This window comes from Medicago sativa, chromosome 7 (genome assembly GCF_051527215.1).
Source record: "Medicago sativa cultivar Bolivia chromosome 7, Bolivia_mono, whole genome shotgun sequence".
NCBI lineage: Eukaryota > Viridiplantae > Streptophyta > Magnoliopsida > Fabales > Fabaceae > Medicago > Medicago sativa.
The window spans coordinates 9,957,566-9,984,295 of NC_140755.1; the positions used below are offsets into that span (position 1 = coordinate 9,957,566).

The following is a 26,730-nucleotide window of genomic DNA, read 5'->3' on the forward strand; positions in this document are numbered from 1 at the left end:
ACAAAAGGGAAGGAGGTCTTGGTTTTAAAAACCTCCGCGCCTTTAATGAGGCTATGCTTGGTAAGCAAGCTTGGAAATTCCTGACGGAACCGCATAACATTGTCACTAGATTGTTCAAAGCAAAATACTTTAACAAGTGTGATTTCTTGGACTCAAAGGTTGGTCATAATCCAAGCTACGTCTGGCACAGCATTTGGGGGGCTAAAAGTGTTGTTAGTGCAGGATACAAATGGAGCATTGGTTCAGGTACTGATATATGTGTATGGGACCAACGATGGCTAGTGGATGGTGGTGTTTTACAGAAGCCAGAAAGTCTGCCAGAAGAATTCAAAGAGCTTACTATTTCAGATTTTTTCATATCTCACACTCGGTTCTGGAACATTGGATTATTGAGGAACCTTGTTAGCAACGAAGATACTAATCGCATCCTTAATACTCCTATCTTCGAACCTAATCAGCACGATAGAAGAGTGTGGAAGTCAGAGACAAATGGTATCTATTCCGTTAGAAGTGGATATCGTATCAGTCTCAGTCAACATGTGGACTTGAGTACTCATCGTTGTGATGGAAATTGGGGACTCCTCTGGAATCTTAAGGTGCCTCCTAAGGTGAAAACTTTCCTCTGGAGATCCTGCAGGAATGCTCTTCCTACAAGAGTCCGGCTTCAAGACAGAGGGGTAAATTGTACAAAAACTTGTGCTTTATGCGAGAATGAGGATGAGGATAGTATGCATCTATTTTTTGGTTGCACAAAGAGTGTGCAATGTTGGCAGCAATTAGGGTTGTGGAGAAAAATTCAGCAAAAGGCTCAATTAAATCTCAGCTTTGGGGTCACCATGTTTGAGATTCTGCAGGAGCTAGACTCGAGTCAACGAGTTAGCTGGGCTTGCGTTATGTGGTCTATTTGGAAACAGAGAAATGATTATATCTGGAGGAATGAAGTCATGACTACTGCAGCAGTTCGTGACAGAGGACTTAATCTTCTTATGGGTTGGCAAAACGCGCAAGATAGCCGCAATAGAGCGGGTGTACAGCAACAGCGTATTGACAACACGGTTTGGAGCAAGCCAGACGTAGGTCATTTCAAATGCAATGTAGATGCTGCTTTCTTCAAAGAAAGTAATAGGGTAGGCATAGGGATATGTATCAGGGATGATCGAGGGAGGTTAGTGAAAGCCAGAACCAGGTGGTCATCGCCGCTCTTAGAGGTGTCCGAGGGAGAAGCTATTGGTCTTTTATATGCTATCAGATGGGCAAAAGAGCAGAATTTAAATAATGTTATTTTCGAGCTTGACTCTAAGAGGGTAGTAGATAGCTTTCATAGCACTAGAAATGATGTATCTGATTTAGGAGCTATCATTAGAGAATGTAGGTCTACGTTCTCATCCTTTTTCACAAACTCAAGGGTAGAGTTTATTAGGAGACAAGCAAATGAGGTTGCTCATAGACTTGCTAGGGCGGCCACGTTTTATGCTAGTATCCAAGATTTCACTGTTTTACCTGATTGTATTCAAGATGTTCTTATTAATGAAATGAGATAGTTATTTTCCGTCAAAAAAAAAAATTAGTAACTACAAGAAATTTAATTCTAAATTATTTTTAAAAATTTAAGAAGTGTGCTACTCCTCGTTCAACTCTTCCATCAACTCCTCTTTCAATTCATCCTTCAGCTCGTCCTTCAACTTCTCCGTCAAGTCTTCCTTCAAGGCATTCAATTTTTCCTTCAACTCACCCTTTAACTCCTCCTTCAGCACTTCCTTCAACTCCTCTGTCATCTCTTCCTTCATCCTATTCAATTCTTTGATCAACTTCTCCTTTAACTCTTCGTTCACCTCCTCGGTCAACTCCTCGGTCAACTCTTCCTTCTTGGCATTCACCTCCTCCTCCAATTTTTCTTTCAACTCCTCCTTCAACTCTTCCTTCAACTCCTCTTTCAACTCTTCGTTCATGTCATTAAATTCTTCCTTCGCGGATTGTCGTAGGCTAATACTTTGTATGCGGTAAATCTTTCTTTTCTTTGTCAGACTAGATGAACCATCTAGTGAAGATGCAGTAATCGATGAATCGTCCATGTATCTGCAAGACAAAACAGTAAATGTCAAAAGTGATAATATAAATAACAATATTAAGGCTCTTTATGGTAAATATACTCTATATGATAGTGAGATAAGGTTGTTATCAAACACATTTCATTTTTATCAAACAAGCTTATAAACAAGTACAATAAATTATAAGCTAGCTTATTAGTGTCACCAAACGTACATACCCTAACTATAAATAATGGATAAATAACAAACATATATATTATTAACTTAATAGTTTTTCTATATCTCTTCCTAGTTATCATCATGAGTAGCGTGTACAATTTTCTTCAAATGATGAGAAAGGAGTCAGAAATATAAAGAGTTGAATCTTGATCATGTTCAACACTAACATGCATATTTCCTCGTAGGAGAACAACTAACCACCAATTTTTTAAATAATCGATGACATAAAACGCTTGTTTTGCTTAGCGAAGTTCAACCAGGGTAAAGCCTAATTCATCAATCTATACACCATTGTTAATATCAACTCACATAAATACATGCACTCGAAAATCAACCTTTAAAATCTCTACAACAATGACATCAAAGTAAGATGTGGATGTCATTATACAATTTTTATCTTTTGAACTACAAAAGTGCATGAACTGAATCATAGCTATAACTCCACTATGTTTCCTGGTAATAATGTCATCGTATGACTTTATATAGAAGGAAAGTTTATTTATATTGTAGGTATACTCTATGGATCACTCTATAGGAACTCTAAGATATCGATTCATAGGATACTCTGAGATATTTCAGGTTCAACTGAATTGTTGAGCCAAGACATAACCATCGTATTGCAACGGCCCCAAGCAATTCAATCGCAAACTTCATCAGGAGGAGGAGGAGGCAATGCTCCATTGATGAAGTGAAGTTTGCCATTTGAATGTAAAACAACTGTGATAGAACGAGACCAAGAACGGTAGTTGGTTCCGTTCAACAGAGAAGTAGAAACAACATTGCATCATTGCCCAGATTTTCATTGGGGTGCATGAAATAGGGATTCAATGTATCATTACGATATCCCTTCTGGTGAGAAGAAGTGTGTTCACCATTAACACTACCCGTTGTGCTATCCATAGACATGATGCACAAGAATCACAGAAGAAACACAAAGAAGAAGATAAAATAGCAAAGATTCAATGAGAATCTACGTGAAAGAACGAGGAAAAGAAAGAAATTGATTCAGTTATGAATCAAGAAAAGAATGCAATTTCGAGGAAATTGAAGAAGGAAGAAAGAAAAGCAATTATGAGAATTGAGTTTTGTGGATATTTGAGAAAAAATGCAGCAACAATGGCAGGACCCCATTACAGGGCACTGATACCATGTGAAAGATATAGCATAAACTCCATTAATGGAGGAAGATAGCTTGAAGGAGAAGAAAACTTTATTCTCATTGTAATATTTCATACAAAACTAAAAATACAAGTAGTGTAGCAAGAATATATATAGCACCTATACCCTTCTAACTGTCAACTAATTGTGGTTACTTCTATATCTAATCATAGTTAGAAAACGGTTACAAGTAGTTAAGGACCTAGTTAACTTGCACTGCAAGTTAACTAACTAACTAACTGTGTCTACACTAGCTTTAACATGAAGCTCACCATTTCCCAATTCAGTAACAAACATTCGTTTACCTAAAATTTTGGGTTCAATCATTGGTGTGACCTACTGACCTAGATTAACGAGAGGAGCAATTGAAGTTGCAATCTCATCATTGAAGAACGCATTGCCACAAGCTGGAGGAATTCCGTCAATTCATGATGATGGGATTCACAAAATTTCAAGATCGTCTATCTCCTCGGTGTGTTCATCCAGTTTCTTACACCGAAAAACTTGCTGATGATCCCATGAAGAAGAAGGAAGTAAATTCAGAGGTAAATGGGTTTTAAGGGTTGAGCTGATGAAGTTGTATATCAACAGACGAGACTTTGTTTAAAAGAAACGTAAATAGCTCTTTCTGTGTGGTTTTTACATTTGGGAAATAGGCAATTCACAAGGATGAACAGGAATTTTTACTTAACCATAAGAACTATATTAAGTTTTGTAATTGTTGCATGGCTAGATATGATAATAGAAGCTTTGAGAAGGAAGTAACTCATGTGACTGAAGCGTATTCAAGACGGTCTTCACTCTTCATGTGTTAAGAATATGATAACTAATACACTAGCACTGATGCATGGATGTTCTTTGTTTTTGGAGGGAGACTTAAATTTTTCCGGCAATTACTCTATGGGGTATTTCGATGATCGTTATGCAGCATCAAGCTTGGAATTAACCTGAATTGCTCATTCTCTTCTACGACGGAGTTAACAAACATACTTTTGATGAGTTGCATTAAGGGTAATACAATAGTGACCAGGAGGGTCACCATTCACATGGCAAATGATACACGTTTTAGAGAAGAGAATTATCATGTTCCAGCAGTGGAAATTTTTTTCCTTCTTAGTGTTTTATGTAAATATGAGAAATTCTATGTTGAATATGTATTGAGGAGGAAGTACAAGAAGGACTGAAGGAGGGTGCAACTATATAACTTTGAAGAGGCTCATATGCATTTGGTGGGACACCAAGTAAGCTACATACAATGCTTATAACATGCAATCAAATGCAAAATTCATTAAGCACAAAAACTTGAAACCAACTATTCAAAAAAAATGGACATAAACAATGTAATTAAAATTTAGTAACAAATTTAAAAATACCTTGCTTACGGCTTCGCAACGAAAGTTATAGCAACAAATTTCCCTTGGAGTTCAGTCAACTCAAGTTTTACCTGATTAAGATACAAAGAATTTATCTACCAAACAGTTCAAATAAGTTGGCTAATTAAATTGTTAGAGGAGGTCAATTAATCATATGCATCTAAATTGTTCAAAAAAATCACATGCATCAAAACATATATTTATAAAGCAATTCACACAACACAGCTAAATTATATATAGAACATGAATTTGTTTTAGGAATTTCTTTCTCCATAGTTCAGTTTCACATTTGGTAGAATAGACGCAGCGGCACAGAAACAAGGAATGCAGAGGATAATGCCACAAATAGCTAGCAAAACCCAGTTGTGGTTGAGCTTGTTGATAGAGTACTGGCTTCTCATGCTTGATGAACTATTTATGTCTCATACTGCTGTAAAAAATAGTCTATTACTGCCAAATCTTTGCAGATTTTGGATACTCACTTTCCTTAGATACCATGAGTCCATGACAGTTATTATGTAATGAGGTACAAAGATAAAGAAATTTTTGTAAACAGTTAAATGGACCATCTTACTTGGTCACACTAGTTCTTATAAAATGAATATTATTTCCAAAATCCCTGAATGTAATCTTTTTGGAATATAATCTTGCATAAATTAAGTACTAACTAGCTGCTTCAAAAATATAACTTCATTTGATTTCTGTAAATTAAATAATAGTTAGCTCCTTGATTGATTGGTTGTATCAACTGTGCCTAAGATCTGTGTCTCAAAAACTTATGGATCGTATTACAGTCTGTAATTACAGTCAATAGGAAATATCTTTTCTATCTGCTTTTGTAACCAGTGGTTTCTTCTAATGTACATTAGAAGAAACCTCCTGTTTACTCTAAAACAAAGGAGAATATAGGGATTAAAAGAAACTTGAACTCTCAAAATTAAAGTAATTAAAATCAGATTGAACATTGAACCGATGTAGGTACCGATTTAAGTTTCAAAAATATGATTCTCCGAGGTGGACCAGGATGGTAGCAATCGAATCTTAATAAGTTTTTCTATATAATGTAAAATTCAATAATAAACTTTTTTGTGCCCAAACACTAAGGGTCTATTAGGAAAGGTTTTTTAGAGTGAGGGCTAAGTCTATATTTTAATATATATTTTGATATTTTAAAAAAATAAAAAATAAATATCCTGATAAAAGATCACATGATAGTTCAATCAATTTTAATTGAATTAGAAAAAATATTTTAGAGTTCGTAATCTAAAGCAGAAAACTAAGCTCTCCCCTTCCAAAGTCTCCATCCAAACATACCCTAATATGCCACCATGGTTTAATCCATAAGTTTGAACATATCTTCTCCATCCAAATATAGGCATACCATTACAAAAATACAATTTTCTTAGTAAATGCAGCTATCCTTTTTCATTTAGAACCAAAATGTAATATAAAAAATTAGAACAAATATCAAAAAGATATGATGTAAAAAGAATAGGATTGTTAATGTTTAGGTATTGGATGAGATCAGAAAGAATGGGATTTTCAAAAAACAAGGAAGAAGAATATGGGAGTTTTATTTACTTTTTTCTATTTTATTTTTCTAATCAATTATGAGTTGGAGTTGTCTTTTAATTTAGAAATAAAAAATTACACATGTGGGTCATAGTCGGCTAACTATTTGTCCATGTATTCATTGGCTTGATCAAAATGAAAGGGACCAACACTTTTGTTGTTCAGGGTCAAAATCACAAGTTTGTAAATAAAAAAAATGTGTTAACCTTTGATTTCCAAGGAAAGGGGTTTGTTAATCCAGGTCCAAACCTAAGGTAAGTGTAATATAGCCTGACCGATGATTGTTCCACCAAAGAATCTAAACTTTATTTGTTAGAAGGATTCGTTTTTTGGTGGAGCTCATTAGTCACTTGGGTTCAATCACCTAGCTCATGTTTCTTATTTGCATGACTTGAAATCAAATGTAATTGCAAACAAAATAAAAATATTATTTGTAGCAGAATGTAGCAGTAGTCACACCATGTAATTACTATAACTTCTTTACATAACATGATGGTGATATATAATTTTATTAAAAAAAATTGGAAATGATAGTGAAAATACATTTTATCAATCCAGGAAAATCCTTCCCATAACTGCAATCAGATGATATAAAGACATTAAAGGAAAGAGGAAAATGAGAACGTGTGAATACCTCAAATAAACTAATGTCAAAATAGAAAACCTGAAAGAAAAATTAGGTTAAGTGAATTACTACATCGGAATAAATTAGGTTAAGTTAATTACTTCAACATTGGAAGAAATTAGGTTAAATGAAGAGGAAAAAGTAGCGAGAAAGATACCAGATATACAAGTGAAAGAGAGTCAAAATGGTTCCACGGATGAGAGGAGGCGGGGAGAGGTAAGTGAACAAGGTTTAATATTTTGTTTGAGTAAATGGTAGCTTTAAACTTCGCTGTCAAAAAGGTCTGTGGTGTAAAGTAGTCTTTCAATGTGCAGTTTCGTCTCTGGCGTTCAAAACTTCTTTTAACTGATGAGGTGGTCTGCATGAGATGTCATATAGACTAAAGTGAAAGTAGAAAATGGTCACTTTCAACCAAAAATCAATATCCCCAAATTGAATCTCAAATCCGTAAATCTCGAATTTAGTCCTCAAATCTCATCTAATTCCCTCTTTGTTCAAAATCATTTTTTTTATTGTTGTTAATTCTCTAGATTGTACTGAATTTTAATGTTTATAAGAAATCATCACCTTTTACTCTTCAATTCCAAAAAGTATAATGTTTCCCTCATTCTATAGCGTAAGTACAGTCAAGCTGATTAATCTGTTTCTACATGCATGTTTATTAATAAATGTATTTTATTAGAAAGTAAGTTACGGTTGAAACTATTTTGGATCATGTTTAGTTAAGCCAAAGTTTGGAACCATTTGACACGAGACATACTATTAATTATAATAGTCCACACCATATAAACTAAACTCATTTGATTGGCAACACAAAAGATTTGGAGTTTACTATGTTCCTTTCTTACCACAAATCTCTACTGATTAATAATAGCAAAAAATGGAAATGGATTTTGAACAAAGAGGGAGTTAGATGAGATTTAGGGACTTAAAGATTTGGGGATTAAATTCGGGATTTAGGGATTTGAGATTTAATTTTGGGATATTGATTTTCGGTTCAGGGAACAAAGTGACCATTTTCTACTTTCACTTTAGTCCCCGTGACACCTCAAGCACGCAACCTCATTAGTTAACTGATGTTTTTAATGTCAGGGACTAAACTGATAACGGAAGTGCACATTTAGGGACTAGATTGTATTTAATCATGAGTCAGGGACCTTTATGACAACGAGGTGAAGAGTCAGGAACCAAGGTGACCATTTACTTTATTTTATTTTCTTTTATAAAAAAAAGTTTAATATTTTATTGTTTTTGTTTTAAACTATGATGGCAAAACTTGGATCCATTGGGTTGGTCTCGATTGTCTGTTCGTCCTAACCCGCTAAACAAAGGGGTAGAGCGAGGTTGGTCCGTTGGATTTTTTTTAAGGAAGTTGGTCCGTGGATTGAAATTAAGAAAATCCTTTTTTCACTTAGTTTAATTTATAAGTGAGAATTAATTTTCTCCTCCGTAGAATAGAGATAAAAAAAAAAACTCATTTAACTTAATTCAAACCTAGTTGATAGTAGTGAACAAGGCTGTATCATTCAGGCTTGTAGGCAGTTGTTTGATTGTAATTTTCACAACTCTCATGTCGAGATCAATAGGAGGCAAGTCAATGGGTTTGATTATGAATTAGCTAGGATAGCCCCATCATATGCTAACTCCAACGTTTATGATGATGTACCATCATGTATCCGTGATTTGATAGCTAATGAAATGCATTGAGTTTCTTCCCTAAAAAAAATCATGCTTTTAACGGTTAGTCAATCGGTAAATCATGAAGTTTTTGATTTTGGATGTCTAGTTGATTTATTATAGATTTTTAGATGATTTTTGTGAAGTTTATAATGAATTATTTATTTTAAAAAAATACATTGACAGTCAACCCGTCCATCCCTCATAAAGCATGGTGGATTGATAGTTTCAATCCTACATTTTTAATTAGCCGCTCCACCCCTTGTTAGAGTGGTTATTGACAAGATGGGACGGGCAGGCCATTTTTCCATTCATAGTTTAAAACTAATTTCAGTGCCTCATATTTATAATGTTTGAATTTAATTCATGTAAATTGTTTTGTTTGAAGTCAATTTTTTTCCTGTCTATGTTATCTCCTTCTTCAAAGCTCTATCAGAAAAACATCATGGATTTGGTGGAAAAAATATTTGTTTGGGTAAGGAGAATGGTGGGTTGGGGGTAGATGGATGAGGGGAGTTTAATTTTTCTTTGTTAGGAAAATGATGTTGGATGATATTGGTGGATAGAGGGGGATTATGGTATATGGTGTCGGTAGCTCGTTATGCTAAGGAGAATGAGAGGTTGAGGTTGGGGGGGCGCAGTGTTTCTTCTTAGTGGAGGGAGGTAGAGAAAATCCGTGATGGGGAAAGTGTTAATGGTGGATGGTGGTTTGAGGAGTGTATTGGGAGGAAGGTTGATAATGGGAGAGATACTTTTTTCTAGATGGATATCTGGTTAGGAGGGCAACCCTTGTGTGTGCGGTTCAGACGCCTCTTTGACGTGGCTGAGAATAAGTCGATTACGGTATCAGAGATGTACGATTTAGGTGGGAGGAAGGAGGGGTGGCTTGGCGTCGGCGACGGTTGTGGACGTGGGACGATGAGATGCTAGGGGAGTGTAAGACTATACTTTATGATATTACTTTGTATGCTAATTATTTAGACAGTTGGCAATGAAAGTTCCATTCTGACGAAGGTTGTTTGGTTCGAGGTGTGTATAAGTTGTTGTCTACCCAGGAGATTCATACAGCAGAAGCACCTTCGGATTTAATTTGGGATAAACAGGTACCATTGAAGGTGTCTATTTTTACTTGGAGACTTCTTTGAAATAGGCTATCGACAAAGGCTAATTTGTTGGCTCGTGGCACAATACCTCATGTTGTGTATGAGTGGTTGTGGCGGAGTAGGGACGACACAACATCTATTTCTATCCTGCACTATATGTTCTTCTCTTTGGAATTTAGCTCGGGAGTGGATTGGAGTCTTTACAGCTGATCTGTATCACATACAGGACCACTTTGATCAATTTGTTCATTCATCAGGTGCGTTACGAGTGCGCCGTTCTTTCATGCAACTTATTTTGGCTATCTTGCGCTTGGGTTATGTGGAATGAGAGAAATAACATATTATTTAAGCATAAGGAAAGCTTCATACTCCAGTTATTAGATAAAGTTAAGTTACATTCTTTTTTGTGGATGAAGATTACTCATGTTAATTTTAGTTTAAGCTTTCATATTTGGTGGTTGAACCCAATTGTTTGTTTGTGTATCGGCTAATCTAGTTTTGTTTGCTTTATTTGTGACTTGATTGTGATGTAAACTTTTGAGGTCGTTTTTGGCACGTCTTGTGCTAAAGCTGATTCTTCTTTAATGTTAACATATTTTATTTTTGCTTGTTAAAAAAAATTCCTTTTCTGGTCTTTTTAAATAAATAATTTCTATTTTGCATTAAAATTTGTGTTCAACAAAATATTCACGTGTCAACTCTATGCTTCAGGCTTTTAAGGCAACATGGATACAATGTGTTGGAACATGTGTGGAAATTGAGTAAAAAGACTAAACACAAATTCCCATGTTGGGTAGAACTAGTGTTGTGTGAATTGAAAAAAGTGGAAGTCCCACATCAGATGGAACACACACATTAGTAGTGTTTATATAGTGGGGGTGTACCTCTAATTAATGGGGGTGCATAAGCACTAGAGAAAAAAATATATATTGATATATATTTTATTATTTGGAAATGATAAATTAAATAATTAATTTAATCATTATTAGAAAGTGTTTTCTTAGTCCCCAAGTTTTGCTAAAATATTTTGGTACATAATATAATATATTTTTGTACTAAATTTAATATATTTTAGTACTCAATTAAGATATTTTTGTACTAGATCTAATATGTGAATTACTTAATCGCAAAGTAATATGTTACTTGTTCCCAAAGTTTCTCATATTACTTGTTCCCAAAGTTTCTCACTTATTAGTTGTGAATTTTCTCTATAAATAGAGAGCTCACATAGTGCATTTCACACACCAAAGAGTTTCAATGAGTTGTCGGAACTCTTTCTCTCTTCTCCCTTTTTTGACTTGTGTTGACGAGTCTTTCATCTCTTCTCCCTCCTTCGACTTGTTTAACAAGTCCTTCTCCTTTTTTTCTACTCCTTTCTGTCCCTTCGGAATTAAGAGTGTTCTTAAGACCATAGTCCCTTTTCGGTTTAATGTCCCTTCGGAATTAAGAATGGTCTTAAGTTCATAGTCCCTTCGATAATATATGTCCCTTCGGAATAAAGAGTACTTTTAAGATCATAGTCCCTATTTGGAATAAACAATGTCCTGTCGGAATCAAGAATGATCTTAACAGTATATAAAATTATTCAATAATTTTATTTGAGGAGAAATGGTGGTAACACCATATTTGAGTGGTCATAGTACCATATTGATAGTTTGGAGAACTTAAAGGTTAGAATGGTGGAAACGCCATATTTGAGTGGTCTTAGCACCATAATAGAATGGTAATAATACCATATTAAAGTGGTTTCAGTATTAAAGAGTGGTCTTTGTACCATATTTGAAGGTGTAATTCTCGAACGATTTTCTACGGTGCAGTAGTTAACCGCACAGTTGTAGCTGGGCTTGTTTTATCCTGGAGGCGGCGTGGCTGATAGTCTACCTTGCACAATTTTGGGTAGTGCCACGAAACGTCTTAAAGAGAGCGACCTGGTCGTGACTCAACCTAGTAACAACTTCGGTAGATAATAGAATTTGGAAATCCAAATACAACAGTTTGGAAATCCAAAAAACAACAATTTTTAAGACGTTTCGATGTCTACCGAAGAAGTTACACATTAAGGATAAATCAAGCTATAAAAATATATCCTTTGACTGAACACGACGAAGTGCTTGTTGTAAAACAACAACACTATGAAATTCGCGTATCCTTTTTTTTTGTAAAGTTTGGAGTAAATTGTGAGTATCTATGTTTGTCCCTGGATACATCAATGTTGCTACTTCTTATGTTAAGGGAATGATAAAAGGGCAATATTATTTTTTTTGGGTGATCTTGGTTCTTATGTATTGTTTTAAGATTCGTCATCACACTTGAAGTGTGAATTGAAACTTTGGACAAATAGCAGCCACGTACGGTGAGAAGAAAATCATGCTTAAAATGATATTGAGAATTCAAGGCACCAAAATAAGTGCAGCAACATTGTTAGTATATTGGGTACCAGCGATGAACCATAGATCCATCGAGCCACAAAAACTCCAAACCGATAATTGTGAATTAAAGGAAAATAAATGGAATTGTGAAATTCTACTTTATGTTTAAGAAAAAATCTGAATTTCAGATTTTATTGAATAAGACTGAGTTTACTCAGACTTAAAGAGAGACTTGTGTACCATGCATTCTTGTGGGAAAAGACTGCACTTTGATGGTATGTTAAAAATTAAAATTATCCTTCTATTTTATTAGTTGTGTGATTTTAATATTTGACATATCAAAATTGATCACGAACAAATGTTTAATTTTAAACTTGAGTAACTTGGACTTAATTCCAACGTTATATGATTAGACAATTTTATTTATTGCAGTCAAGATATATGAACCAAAAGTTCATATAAATCAGAATTTAGAGAATATGAATCTCTAAACATAATAAATTATGATATGTGTGAATTTGATGACACATAAATTAGAAATGATAAAATGATGTTTTTATCATATTTATTGATGACTGTGAATTTTGGAAAATAAAATTGATATGCTTGAATGCTCAATTTTTATAACGAAAATTGAAATTTATAGAGTACCCAAGTCTAAGAACAAAAATTCTAATTAAGAAATTTTTGAAGAAAAGACAATTCAACTTGTCTTATTTTTGAACTTGGGATTGTCTGAACTATATTTGGATTCTGGACCCCGAGAGTTGAACTCACTAGTAGAGCCTATGAATGTGTATTCATCGGGTATGCGATAAATGACAAAACATATAGGTTTTATGACCTAAATGTTAAAGTGATCATAGAATTTAAAAGATGTCGATTTCTATGTAAATGTTTACCCCTTTAAAAGAATAGTGGGGGCTCTAATGGGAGCACGACATTAGTGGGGGCAAAATAATTCCCTTCTAAAAATTAAGAACTAGTGGGGGCACTATATCTAATCACATTCATGTAATTAGAAACAGTTATGAAAACATCATACGAGATGTTATAGAACCTCAAGGAGGTAAGAAAGCTAAAATTGCTAAAGAGTATGAACTTGGTTTATACATTGGAAGAAGATTCATTAAGCCTTAAAGAAGTTATATCCTCATTGGATGCTGAATTATGGCAAAAAGCAAAAAATGTTGAAATGAATCTTCTAGAGTCTAACAAAACATGACACTTGGTTGACTTGTCTCATAGTTGCAAAATCAATCGGTTGTATTTGGATTTTGGAAAAAGGAACTAAAACCTGATGGTACGGTTGATGAATACAAGGCTCTCCTTGTAGTCAAAGGTTTTAGACAAAGAGAAAAATATAGACTTCTTCGACATTCATTCAGCAGTCACGAAAATCATATCCATAAGAGTACTAGTCCCTTTAGCCGCCGTTCATAACTCGATAGTACTCCAAATGGATGTGAAAGTTGCCTCTTTTTATGGTGAACTAGAAGAAGAAATCTATATGAAACAACTTGAAAGTTTTGCGATTCATGGACAAGAAAACAAGGTCTGTAAGTTAGATAATTATTTGTATGGTCTAAAATAAACTCTTAAGGAATGTCATGAAAAATTTGACATTCTAATGCTATTGAATGAGTATAAAGTGAATGAAAGTAACAAATAATATTTGCACGATCATAAGTCTCTATAAAGACGACTTGCTCATATTTGATTTAAATATTCATGTTATGAATTATGTGAAATCATTGTTTATCAATAACATTGATAAGAAAGATCTAGACAAAGTTGAAGTAATTCTTGGTTTCAAGATTACTAGATCAGAAAAAAGAATTTTTTTTTTTGATAAATCTCACAAAGTTGAGAAGTTCTTAAGGAAATATTATTATTTCACCGTAAACTTGCAATCATATATTATGATCCAAGTGTAAGAACACTTGAGATGGAGTTAAACAAATAAAATATGCGAGCATCATTGGCAGTCCTTAGGTAAGCCACTGAATGTATTAGATCCGACATTGCCGATGTCGTGAAACTCTTGTGCAAGTTTACTAGTAGACAGATGAAAAGCATTGCCATGCTATAGAAAGAGTCATGAGGTGCCTTAAGAAGACTATGATTCTAAGATTACTTCACTAGGAGTAACCTATTGTACTTAAATGGCACAAGATATAAAATAGAACATCTTTCAGATGATTATTTAGCGACTAGTGTTTGCACATTGAGCATCACTAGAGGAGTTGTTTGTTAAAACAAATGATATTGACTCAGTCCACTATGGAATGAATCTGAGATGAGAACACTAGAGAAAACTAGTGGAGAAGCAAGTTGACAAGATGCTTGCTAGTTGAAATCCCTTAGTGGATAAAACCGTTTCCAGAAGTGTTAATTTATTGTGATAGTCTGCAGCTATTACAAAATTGAGAATCGTTGCCACAATGGTAAGAGGCGATTATTAAGGCACGAACACATAGAGAAATAGAGAGCTAGCTACTCTCAAAAGGAACGGTTAAAGTAAATCATGTACGTACTGATAAAGAATTAGTCAATCCTTTGACGAAAGGAATTACTAGAAAGAAAGTCCTAAACACATCCAATAGGATGGGACTAATGCCCAAAGGTCACAAGTGATGGTAACCCGACCTACATGACTGGAGATCCCAAGAAATAGATTCAATGGGTAATAACAAGTCACAAGTGATAGAACATGCTATGTTAAAAGTAAGAAAGCATGATTCCTGCAGCGATAGAAGGATGAGATAATAGAAACTCTTAATGAGATCTATACTCTATTTGGAGTGGAGTACATAGCTACAGGAGTACTCTTGATAGACTCACCTATACGAATGTGGAACTAAGGGCCGGTTCCTATGGGATTCGGGGCAGAATACCTAGAGCGTTCGTTAAAACCGGGATACACGTGCAAGGCCATAAACGCACGGGCTTTTAGAATACACCTTATAAAAAGGTTTGTGTGTGGGTTCTATGTCTGAGATAGAGTTCAATGCTGTAAGCAACTCTTGTTAATCAGAATTTTACTCGCTATGCAAAGGTTCAAGTTGTAGGCGACACCTTTGTTTACTAGCAAATCTTATGGAGACGTTTTTGACGTTACTTCTGAAACCATTTTTTAAATTCAAGTGGGGGATTGTTGGAACATGTGTGGAAATTGAGTAAAAAGACTAAACACAAATTTCCATGTTGGGTAGAACTAGTGTTGTGTGAATTGAAAAAAGTGGAAGTCCCACATCGGATGGAACACACACATTAGTAGTGTTTATATAGTGGGTGTGTACCTCTAATTAATGGGGGTGCATAAGCACTAGAGAAAAAAATATATATTGATATATATTTTATTATTTGGAAATGATAAATTAAATAATTAATTTAATCATTATTAGAAAGTGCTTTCTTAGTCCCCAAGTTTTGCTAAAATATTTTGGTACATAATATAATATATTTTTGTACTAAATTTAATATATTTTAGTACTCAATTAAGATATTTTTGTACTAGATCTAATATGTGAATTACTTAATCGCAAAGTAATATGTTACTTGTTCCCAAAGTTTCTCATATTACTTGTTCCCAAAGTTTCTCACTTATTAGTTGTGAATTTTCTCTATAAATGGAGAGCTCACATAGTGCATTCCACACACCAAAGAGTTTCAATGAGTTGTCGGGAACTCTTTCTCTCTTCTCCCTTTTTTGAGTTGTGTTGACGAGTCTTTCATCTCTTCTCCCTCCTTCGACTTGTTTAACAAGTCCTTCTCCTTTTTTTCTACTCCTTTCTGTCCCTTCGGAATTAAGAGTGTTCTTAAGACCATAGTCCCTTTTCGGTTTAATGTCCCTTCAGAATTAAGAATGGTCTTAAGTTCATAGTCCCTTCGATAATATATGTCCCTTCGGAATAAAGAGTACTTTTAAGATCATAGTCCCTATTTGGAATAAACAATGTCCCGTCGGAATCAAGAATGATCTTAACGGTATATAAAAATTATTCAATAATTTTATTTGAGGAGAAATGGTGGTAACACCATATTTGAGTGGTCATAGTACCATATTGATAGTTTGGAAAACTTAAAGGTTAGAATGGTGGAAACACCATATTTGAGTGGTCTTAGCACCATAATAGAATGGTAATAATACCATATTAAAGTGGTTTCAGTATTAAAGAGTGGTCTTTGTACCATATTTGAAGGTGTAATTCTCGAACGGTTTTCTACGGTGCAGTAGTTAACCGTACAGTTGTAGCTGGGCTTGTTTTATCCTGGAGGCGGCGTGGTTGATATTCTACCTTGCACAATTTTGGGTAGTGCCACGAAACGTCTTAAAGAGAGCGACCTGGTCGTGACTCAACCTAGTAACAACTTCGGTAGATAATAGAATTTGGAAATCCAAATACAACAGTTTGGAAATCCAAAAAACAACACAATGTTTTTCCATCTGGTAACTATCTATTTTAATTAGATATTCATCAAATTTATCAAAACCTACGAACTAATTTTTGGTTGTCATTCATGAAATTCAGATATCCTAACCAACTTCTTAGATGTTACAGACAATAGATTCTTCAGTGATGCTAAAGATTTTATAGAGCTTCTTGTGGCCTCACATTTGGGGTTAGAAGATGAAAAAATCTTGGATGTGGCGAAATTGTTTGCAATAATTTGGCTCAAAGATGCTTTCATTTAATATTCTATCAATATCAAAGAATCAATTTCTAACAAGGTTGTTGAAAGAGTGGTCCATGCCTTGGAGCTTCCTTCCCATTGGAGAGTATCATGGTTTGATTTGAAATGGCATGTGAAGCAATACAGAACTAACAAAGACATAGACCCCATTTTACTTGAACTCACAAAATTAAACATTAACATAACGTAGGCCAAACTTCAAAAGGAGGTCAAGGAATTGTCCATGTATGTTTTTTATAAACAAAATATATGAAAGGAAAAAGGATAGTACTCCAAGGTCAAGGGATCGTCGACTTGGTATATATATTTTTAGCCAAGAAATTTACCACTAAATTTTACTAACATTCACTCTCTTATATATCCTTAAATTGTATAACAATTATAATTAATTCCTAAAATAAATGTAAAATCTATGCCGTTGGTCCTTGCTAGAATCTTAATTACAGAGTCCCAAGTCAGATGATCTATATAATATAAATTTACGGCCGATTCCATAGTCCTTTATGGAAATGTTTTTTCTCCTCCTATTCTTATGACACGTGGCACTCTCATCCTATTCTTTTTTCAAATACTCTCACCACATTCATCCTCACAAAATACTCTCACCACATTCATCCTCACAAATTTGTATTTATTGTTTATGTATAAAAGGAAGTTTTACAATTTCAAATTCTAATATGCTTCAAATTTCAAATCAAACATTTCCTATTTATTCAAAAAATACGAATTCCAAATTATTGTTGATTTATTTTGTGAAAACGTATGCTTTATATTTGTAAAAATAATTAAATGTTATTTCTTTCTGCTAAACGTTTCGTATTTTAGAAATACAAATACAAAAGGAAGTTTTACAATTTCAAATTCTAATATGCTTTTTTTGAATAATCAAATAATTTAAATTAATATATTTGAATTCAGATATTAAAATAAAACAAGTAATATCTAATTAAAATACGATTAATGAAATAATTATTTAAATATCAAAGAGATGAAATAATTGATATATGTCAAATAATAAAAATATGATTTGATTTGTCAAAAAAAAATGATTTGATAAAAGTGTAACTTTTTAAAATAATTTAATTAGATTTGGTAGTAACCATTAATTTGTTATATAATTTAACTAGATACATTTTACTTGGTACCCAAAAAAATAATATTTGGTTATTTTGTTAAGGTCATGTATGATACAAATATTTACTAGACTAAAAAGTATACGTTATTTTTGTCAAAGGATAAATTCCACCACAATTAAATTTTTTAATAAAACGCCGATTACCGCAAAAAAAAAAAAGAGGACGTAAACCCCATGTTTTTCTTATTAGATATTTCTATTTTTGGTAGAATCATGTAATTTAATTTTGGTTGAAATACAAAAAGAAAAATATTAAATGCTATCAAATTGGTTCCTCTATTTTTTTTATAACGTAAATTGATTCCTCTTTTTTTTGGCAATAATATAAATTGATTCTATTTAATGGTATTGCTAAAATAAACGTTGAACCTTCCCTAAAAAAATAAAGTAAGCCTTAAACCAAAAAAAAAATTAGGAATTGCTTAATAGCTAAAAAAAAAAATATTTCAAGACCTTTCCTCTAAAATCGCAAAAACCGTTGAACAGATTTCACTAAATTTTTTTTAATGAATTTCGTTCAATTGTTCAATGTTTGTTTTATGAAAGAAAAAGAAAATCGGATACTTTATTTTAGGACAGAAAAAGATTGGAATTGGAGGTATTTAATTTGAATTGAAAACGTATCATTAGAGAATATCAAAAATATAATTTCAGTTGATTCTATTTAGTGGACCTGCTCTAAAAAAAATAAGCCTTAAACCAAAAAAAAAATCGGAATTGCTTAATAGATAAAAAAAATTTATTTCAACACCTTTCCTATAAAATCACAATGGCCAAACAAGATTATATCAATAAATTGGCAATGTTATTAAAAAAATTCCCAACATCATTCAATCAATGTGTATCTCTTCTATTAAAAAAAATATCGCAGGAATAATGCAAAAAAATATTACATATGTGTATCTCTACATTTTGTTATTAACACGGTTCAAATATAATTTGATTTTTCAAATCATTATTTTTTATTATTTTATATTAGTTTTTATTTTCATTCATAAGAATTTCAATTCACATGTTTTACTTTGATAGTACACGTAAAAACCTTATATTGAAAGGTGCATTTAATATTTTATTTCATATACACATCAAAATGTTATTTGCTAAAATTCGGAGGAGTATTTAATGTACCAGAATGACAGCCGAAAATTTACATATGAAATTACTCTAATGAACCGAAAATTTTGGAGGAGTATTTAAACTTCTATTTTTATTCTTAAAAAAAAAAATATCCCCACTCTATTATATTTTCCAAGAATTTTTTTAAAAAAAAGTGTTCAGTATGAAAAAATAATGTTTTTATTTTGATATTAGAAATTTATATTTTATACACATTTAAATTTAAAAAAAAATGACATTTTCTGGGCGTTAATAATAATTGATTAAGACTTTGATGATAATTAATTGCATAAAGATTGATTTCAATTTTAGTTAAAAAAACAACCGTAAATATGGCTATAGTAAAAAAAGTCTTAACAAAAAAGCATAAATCACTCTCTCAAAAAAAAAAACATAAATCATGGAACATACGTTATTCCAAGACTCTACTTTGTTTTTACAAGTATTTATATATTTTTATAAAAAATAATTTGTTTTTATTGTGTACTCTTGATGTGGAAAAAAAATATGCGCTTTATAAAAAATAATTGTGCATTCTTCAAAAAAAAAATTGTACATATTTAATTAAATAATTATTCATTTGATTTTTTAACACATTTAAATTATAAGATTAAATCTAGATCGAGACAGGGTTAAAAAAAACGATACGTAAATAAAAAATCTTTATTATATGTTTTTCGTTTTTCGCAATCAAAATATTTTTATAATAAAAAAAATTGTGACTTTGATTATTTCAAATTAAAAGACTAATATATCATGAGTATGTGTATGAGTTTGTTTCAAAAATTAATGTATAATTTATTCCCAATTATTGCATCCATTAATCAATGGAATAATTTTTGTGGTTATTTGGTGTTTTTTGGCTATAAATATTGCTTTTGAAGCTCATGTTTTCCACACCATTTTTCAGATCATCTCTAATTTCATACAAGAATTTTAAAATAGTTTTCGAAATCCATCTTTCAATGTATTGATTTTTTTCTTATTTTCATATATCTGTCTCCAAAAATTGATTCTATTTTTTATATTTTCCACGGGTACAACAATTAAACTTATTTCACTCTAATTTTCTTTCTTTCAGCTGAACATATGGAAATTCAGCATATGGAAACCTATTTCACCTTCTCTTTAGGTGTTCAAAATGTGGATCTCGAAGAACGAATTTGATGAAATATGATGCACACGATGACTACTTTTTTTTTAAAACTATTCATGCACTTAATTTTAGAGCTACGATTTGTATTGTTGATCATATTTTACATTTCAAATAGCAATGTTTCTTTTGCTCACCGACTATGTTATGATTTTAATATTGATTAAAATCATATTGAATATTATAGATAGTTGTTGTTAACTTGCTTTGTGTAATTAGGAAATTAGAGTGGACACTATCCTTTTTTATTGATTTAATTTCTTTGATGAGTGTTGTATCATATATATGACTTTTTTTTTCCTATTATCTTCATCCCTTTACCACAACAATGTTGCTAAAATTAAATATACAGATAAATATTAACACCTAAAAAGATGAATATAATATCCCTAAAAAAAAGAGATAAATATAGTAGGCCATCATGATAAAAAAAAACAAATTATATATATGTAAAAAAGGTTTTTTGAAGTAATATATGTAAAAAAAAGTTACTTTCTTAATTTCCGATAATCTAAACTCTCAAATAATAATTTTGAATGATAATGATTTTTTGTGCTGACCCTCCAGTTTCTATGGAAGGTCTATGATAGTATGGAGTTTGACCTGAGTCTAAGTAAAATTTAACCAATAATGGTCTCACAATAATTTCAAAAATCAATTGACTCATTAAACAAAAGAAGCTATTGGCTTAAGACAAAACATAATTGCTATGAGCAGATCTTTTGAGCATTTAATTGCAGACACATAACTCAATATATATTATATTTTTGGTATAATATCAAAGGAGTAATTCGCTTTTTATCATTTACAAATAAGGATTACGGATTCAATCTCACATGGTCCAATACATGGTAATATTTATAAGTTTTATACAAGTAAGTATAAAATGCCTAAAAAAAAAAAGCAAGAATAATTATTATTTTTCGATAATCATTAAGAATAATAAATGACAAATTTTATCAATTTTTTAATAAAAAAATGGAAATAACTAAAGGATTCACATCTACCACTGCTTATAATGATTATTTTTTTTTAGAAATATTCATAATGAACTTGTGGACAATTGTCATGTGTAGACATTCAAGGATTTATTAGTAAATCATATGTATATTGGCTACAATAATATGGTGTGTACCACTTTCTTATCGTGTTGTGTTGTTGGTGTAAATATTTATTCTTTGGAAAAGCATTTTAAGAATCTCAAGTTCTATATATGGTCTTCGTTGTTCACCATCAAACAATAAAGATTTGTTTTCAAACTGATGAAGAAATACAAATATTCAAAAGGACCATAAAAAAAACAAATGATAATATGGTGTGTACCACTTTCTTATCGTGTTGTGTTGTTGGTGTAAATATTTATTCTTTGGAAAAGCATTTTAAGAATCTCAAGTTCTATATATGGTCTTCGTTGTTCACCATCAAACAATAAAGATTTGTTTTCAAACTGATGAAGAAATACAAATATTCAAAAGGACCATAAAAAAAACAAATGATATTAATGTAATAAAAAATTTCTAAATCATTAATCACATTTTAATATTAATGAAGATATTCTCCTTAATGAGAGGGCTGTGTTATATATATATATATATATATATATATATATATATATATATATATATATATTGTTAATGAGAATCACATTTTAAAAAATTTCTAAATCATTAATCACATTTTAATATTAATGAAGATATTCTCCTTAATGACTACTTTACTCCTATACAGGTAATGAGAATCACATTATTTAAATGATTTAATTTTGTTTTGATTTAATTTTGTTTAAATCGATTTAATATCATTAATAAAATACCTTAGATATTTAATGGAGAAATAAAGGAGAATGACGTGATTTTAATGCATTAATCACATATAAACTGGTTTTAATCTTTACAGATATTTGACTTACTTGAGACATTTTTATCAGTGTTTTATTAAATAAATTTTATACAAACATAATTTTAAGTGTATATAAAAAATTATTGAATTTTGAGATATTTGACTTCGATAAGAAGTTCGTACGAGTGTTTAACAAATTTTATACAAATATAATTTTAAACATATATAAAAAAGTTTTTTTTGAATGTATATATAAAAAAGTTTTAGAAATCTTAATTTTTTTTTTTTACAAAAGAAATCTTAACTAAGAAACCCAAATATAAACATATATAAAGAGAAATGCTAGCTACTTATAGAAGTTTGTATGAGTGTTTAACAAATTTGGAACATATATGCTTATGAAAGTTATATTTTCTTATATTTATAGAGAATTAAATTTTTGCTTATATGCTTTAGCAAATTTAGGTCTGACTCTTAATGATTATACTAACTGCAATAGCATCTCTGCCCAAATTAGTGAGTATTCTGTTGGAAACAAGTTTGGTTTATCAAACTTTAGATTCTTAAATTTTTGAGAGTTTTGGGTTGGTCTCTCCTCTTTTTCTATTGTATATATTTTTTATTTAATATATTTTGGTGAGGTGATACTCTAATTGCCCACTTTTGATTTAAAAATAAAAATTATTGAAGACGGTATAAATCCCATTAATATTATTGATATACTAAATAACATATTCCATTTTTCAAACAATGAATAAAAAATACAGCCTAGCAAAATCAATGCAAATATTTTGCTACCACAATATAGCCTTTTAAAATTGGTCTTTCAACTATCAATGATAATTTTTGGTAAACCATCATACGCATAAACGACCCATGGTTTGGGCAAAATGTATGTTATTTGTATCACATTCATTTTGAGGTGTAATATGGACCTCTAAAAATGATGTGTGGATAAAGAAGTTAGTACAAGAGAGTATGATCAGTTTTGGAACATGGAATATAGACACTCTTATAGAAAAATATATTGAAATAGTTGGTGCTATGACTAGAAGGAAGATTATTGTACGTGCATATAGGAAAATAAGTGGTTGGATTAAAGGGCGAAAAAATTAGATAGTTCAAGGTTTAAGAATTGGTACACTAACAAAGTTAGATCGAGAAATGAGGTAGACATTATAATGAATACAGAATCAAAGAAGGATATTGTATATGTAAAAAGGATAGGACATCATATCATATCTATACAATTTTTAGTGTAACAGTACGTCTTTAGTGTTACAAGTTAGACAGACAAATAGGGTAGACATTATTGTTGGTGAGGAATGAAAGAAGGATATTATAGATGTGAACAGGATAGGAGATCATATTCCTAAAAAGTGTAGTGGAACAATACATCTTTAATATCATGAAATTAAGTGGGTGGATGAAAGGGTGAAAGAATTAGATAGTTTAAGGTTTTAGAATTGGTACACTAATAAAGTTAGAACGAGAAATGAGGTAGACATCATAGTGAATACAGAATCAAAGAAGGATGTTGTATATGTAAAGAGGATAGGACATCATATCATAGTTATACAATTTATAGTGTAACAATAAGTCTTTAGTGTTATAAGTTAGACCGACAAATAGGGTAGACATTATTGTTGATGAGGAATGAAAGAAGGATGTTATAGATGTGAAAAGGATAGAAGAGCATATCATATTCCTAAAATTTATAGTGGAACAATACATCTTTAATATCATTAGTGCTTATGCACCCTGGGCAGGGTTAAAAAAAACTTTAAAAGTAAATTTTGGGATGATTTAGGAGGCTTAATTCTAAATATACCACTAGGAGAAAATATTTTTCTACGAGGGAACCTAAATGTGAATGTAGGGAGTGTTTTGAAGGCTTGAATAGGGGTATGATCTAAGGGAGATATATGCGGATGGTAAATTCATATACAAGGGTCGGGTGCAATAATCATGAGGCCGAGGTGTACACTAGGTTGCCTTAATCAAAGACCAAACCCAGCAAAGTACCACGACAAACCGTGGTGCTGCCTACACGAGAGTACCCCTGTCTCACAACCTAATGCCCACAAAGATCCTCTAAAAAATCGCAGCTGCACAGCAGCAAAGCTGCACTACAACAGGCTGAAATACCTGCAACTAAAAAACAGAAAAGCCAAGCGGACGCAACAGCAATTATGCACACACAAAAGACTCCCAGCCAGCAGCTACATCACGTAATAGCAGCGCAGAACTGACACTAACACACCCACAAATAATGCAAACAACATAAGGTTAATGCATGACTTACTATAAACGCCACAAAACTGTTCTTTAATTGATTAATTTTTCACGTTATCTAGATTAGTGAGCATTCATGACATCTTTTTGTAGCAGTTTCTATATCTATTTATTTTCGCGTTAATTAGATAATGGCTTGGGAAATCCTTTACAAATAAGCTTATTTTTTTAGTTTGAGTTAAGCTGAAAGAAGCTTTTTTCGATTAAGAATTGAGTCGTAACTTTAATATCATTTTTTCTGTTGCATTGCATATATTCTCTTACTATCATTTTTAGTTTTTATGACAAAGACAGAAGTGAAAATAGACATGTTTCAAGACATAATGATATATTTTTTTTTAAGGCCAGAACATGTTGCAATTGTCATTGATGGGAATTAGAACAAATGGCGTGTCATTATGCAACTTTAAAAGGAAAAGCTGCACTTAAAATGCATTAAGAGGTAACATAAAACTTCAAAGTAAAAACATGTCTCCACTGAGATATGCTTTGTTAGTGTTGTCTCCACTGCACTTCTCTTTGCGTACTCCTTTGTTGTTGTTTTTGAAGCAACACAAGTCAAATACTGCTTGGAATTCTGGGATGACGAGTTTAGCATCAGGGTGCAAATGACATGGACGAGGCAATTATAGTAAAGAACAAACCAAGAGTTACTAACTCTACGATACCATTCAGCATTTTCTACATTTTTTAAGCTGATATGTTTAAATATAAAGAATTCTCATATAAAGCTAATATTTTATCTTTCTCTTCAACGTGCACACATATGCATGCAAATGTGTCAATATTAATTTCGGGACTTTACATTTAATATGCAGATCTGCGTATCAGTGACGATGACTTGAAGAAGCTGTGTTTGATTGAAATTGAAATGCTGCTTCAGGAAAACGGACGGTTTCTTATTGACTTCAAATCTATGCCCAGGCCAAATGCAGCAGACATGCCAACTTTCACAAACAAGCGTATCGTTGATGAGCTAAATGACAACAAAGATAAACTGGATAAGACACACGCTGATGTTGATTGATGAACAAAGATGTGTGCATGACAAGACCATGGAGTCCATTGGTTCTGACGAGGGTGGTTTCTTTTTCTTATATGGTTAAGGTGGTACTGGAAAAACCTTTATATGAAAAACATTGTCAGATGTTGTTAGATCGAAGGGGTTAATTGTATTGAATGTTGCATCCAGCGGTATAGCGGCTTTTCTATTACCAGGTGGAAGAACCGCGCACTCGACGCTGACAGTCGCTATTGAGATTAATGAGGCATCATCGCTTACGATGGAAAAGGATAGTCCTAGGACCGACCTGGTGTGCGCTGCAAAGTTGATAATTTGGGATGAGACTCCAATGATGCACCGATGGTGCTTTGAGGCAGTTGACCGATCAATGTGTGATGTCCAAGAATGATCCCCTAAACGAGTTTAGACCTTTTGGTGGAATGACAGTAGTTTTAGGTGGTGATTTCAGGCAGATATTGCCTGTTGTCCGAAAAGGAACGAGGCAAGATATTGTTGATGCCTCAATCAATTCATCAAAGATATGGGCTTATTGTAATTTGTTGAGGCTTACTGTTAATATGAGATTGGGTGCATCTTTGGTACCTGCAGAGCATGCAGAGCAGGAAGAAATTCCTAATTTTGGCAAGTGGATACTCTCAAATGGAGACGACAATGACGCTTCGGATGAGAATGGTGAAATGAAGGTAGAAATTCCTGAATATTTGCTCATATCGGACACAACAAATCCGTTGATGTCAATTATAAACTTTGTGTATCCTGATTTGAATGATAACATTGGTGACCAGCTATTTTTCCAAGAAAGGGAAATACTCGCACCAACGCTTGACTCAGTTGATCGTGTGAAAATTATGATGTCCAAAGCGAGTATTTCACAACAGAATTTCTTAATGGTATTAAGAGCTCTGGAATTCCAAATCACCGGTTGAAACTAAGGGTGGGATGTCCGGCTATGCTGATGAGAAACATCGATCAGGCCAATGGACTGTGTAATGGTACGAGGCTGACAGTTACACATCTAGGGAAGAGCACGGTAGTTGCTACTGTAATTACAGGAGAAAGGGCAGGTACCAGGGTATTCATTCCCAGGATGAATCTTATTCCGAGTGATCCAGAACTACCCTTCAAATTCAGACGCATGCAATTTTCATTGACGCTTTGTTTTGCGATGACAATAAATAAAAGTCAGGGTCAATCTTTATCTCGAGTGGGAGTTTATCTTCCTAAGCCCGTGTTCACGCATGGACAACTCTATGTCGTTGTCTCTCGAGTTACTTCTAGGAAAGGTTTGAAGCTGCTCATCTTGGATGAAGATAATAATGTTTGCAA

At 32.5% G+C, this 26,730-nt stretch overlaps 1 protein-coding gene and 1 long non-coding RNA gene across 2 annotated transcripts; one reads left to right on the plus strand and one right to left on the minus strand.

Annotated features, from left to right (window-relative positions):
• Positions 1-1,486: 1,486 nt before the first annotated feature.
• LOC146904104 (uncharacterized) lies at positions 1,487-4,871 on the minus strand. The gene is made up of 2 exons (XM_085726193.1): positions 4,799-4,871; positions 1,487-2,076 (listed from the first exon to the last, which is right to left on the minus strand). The coding sequence occupies exon 2, from the start codon at positions 2,070-2,072 to the stop codon at positions 1,620-1,622; it is 453 nt and encodes a 150-aa protein (XP_085582319.1). The 5' UTR covers positions 2,073-2,076; positions 4,799-4,871; the 3' UTR covers positions 1,487-1,619.
• A 15,095-nt stretch (positions 4,872-19,966) lies between these two features.
• LOC146904105 (uncharacterized) lies at positions 19,967-20,447 on the plus strand. The gene is made up of 2 exons (XR_015020404.1): positions 19,967-20,060; positions 20,175-20,447. It is a non-coding gene; the product is annotated as an uncharacterized LOC146904105 (long non-coding RNA).
• The last annotated feature ends 6,283 nt before the right edge of the window (positions 20,448-26,730 follow it).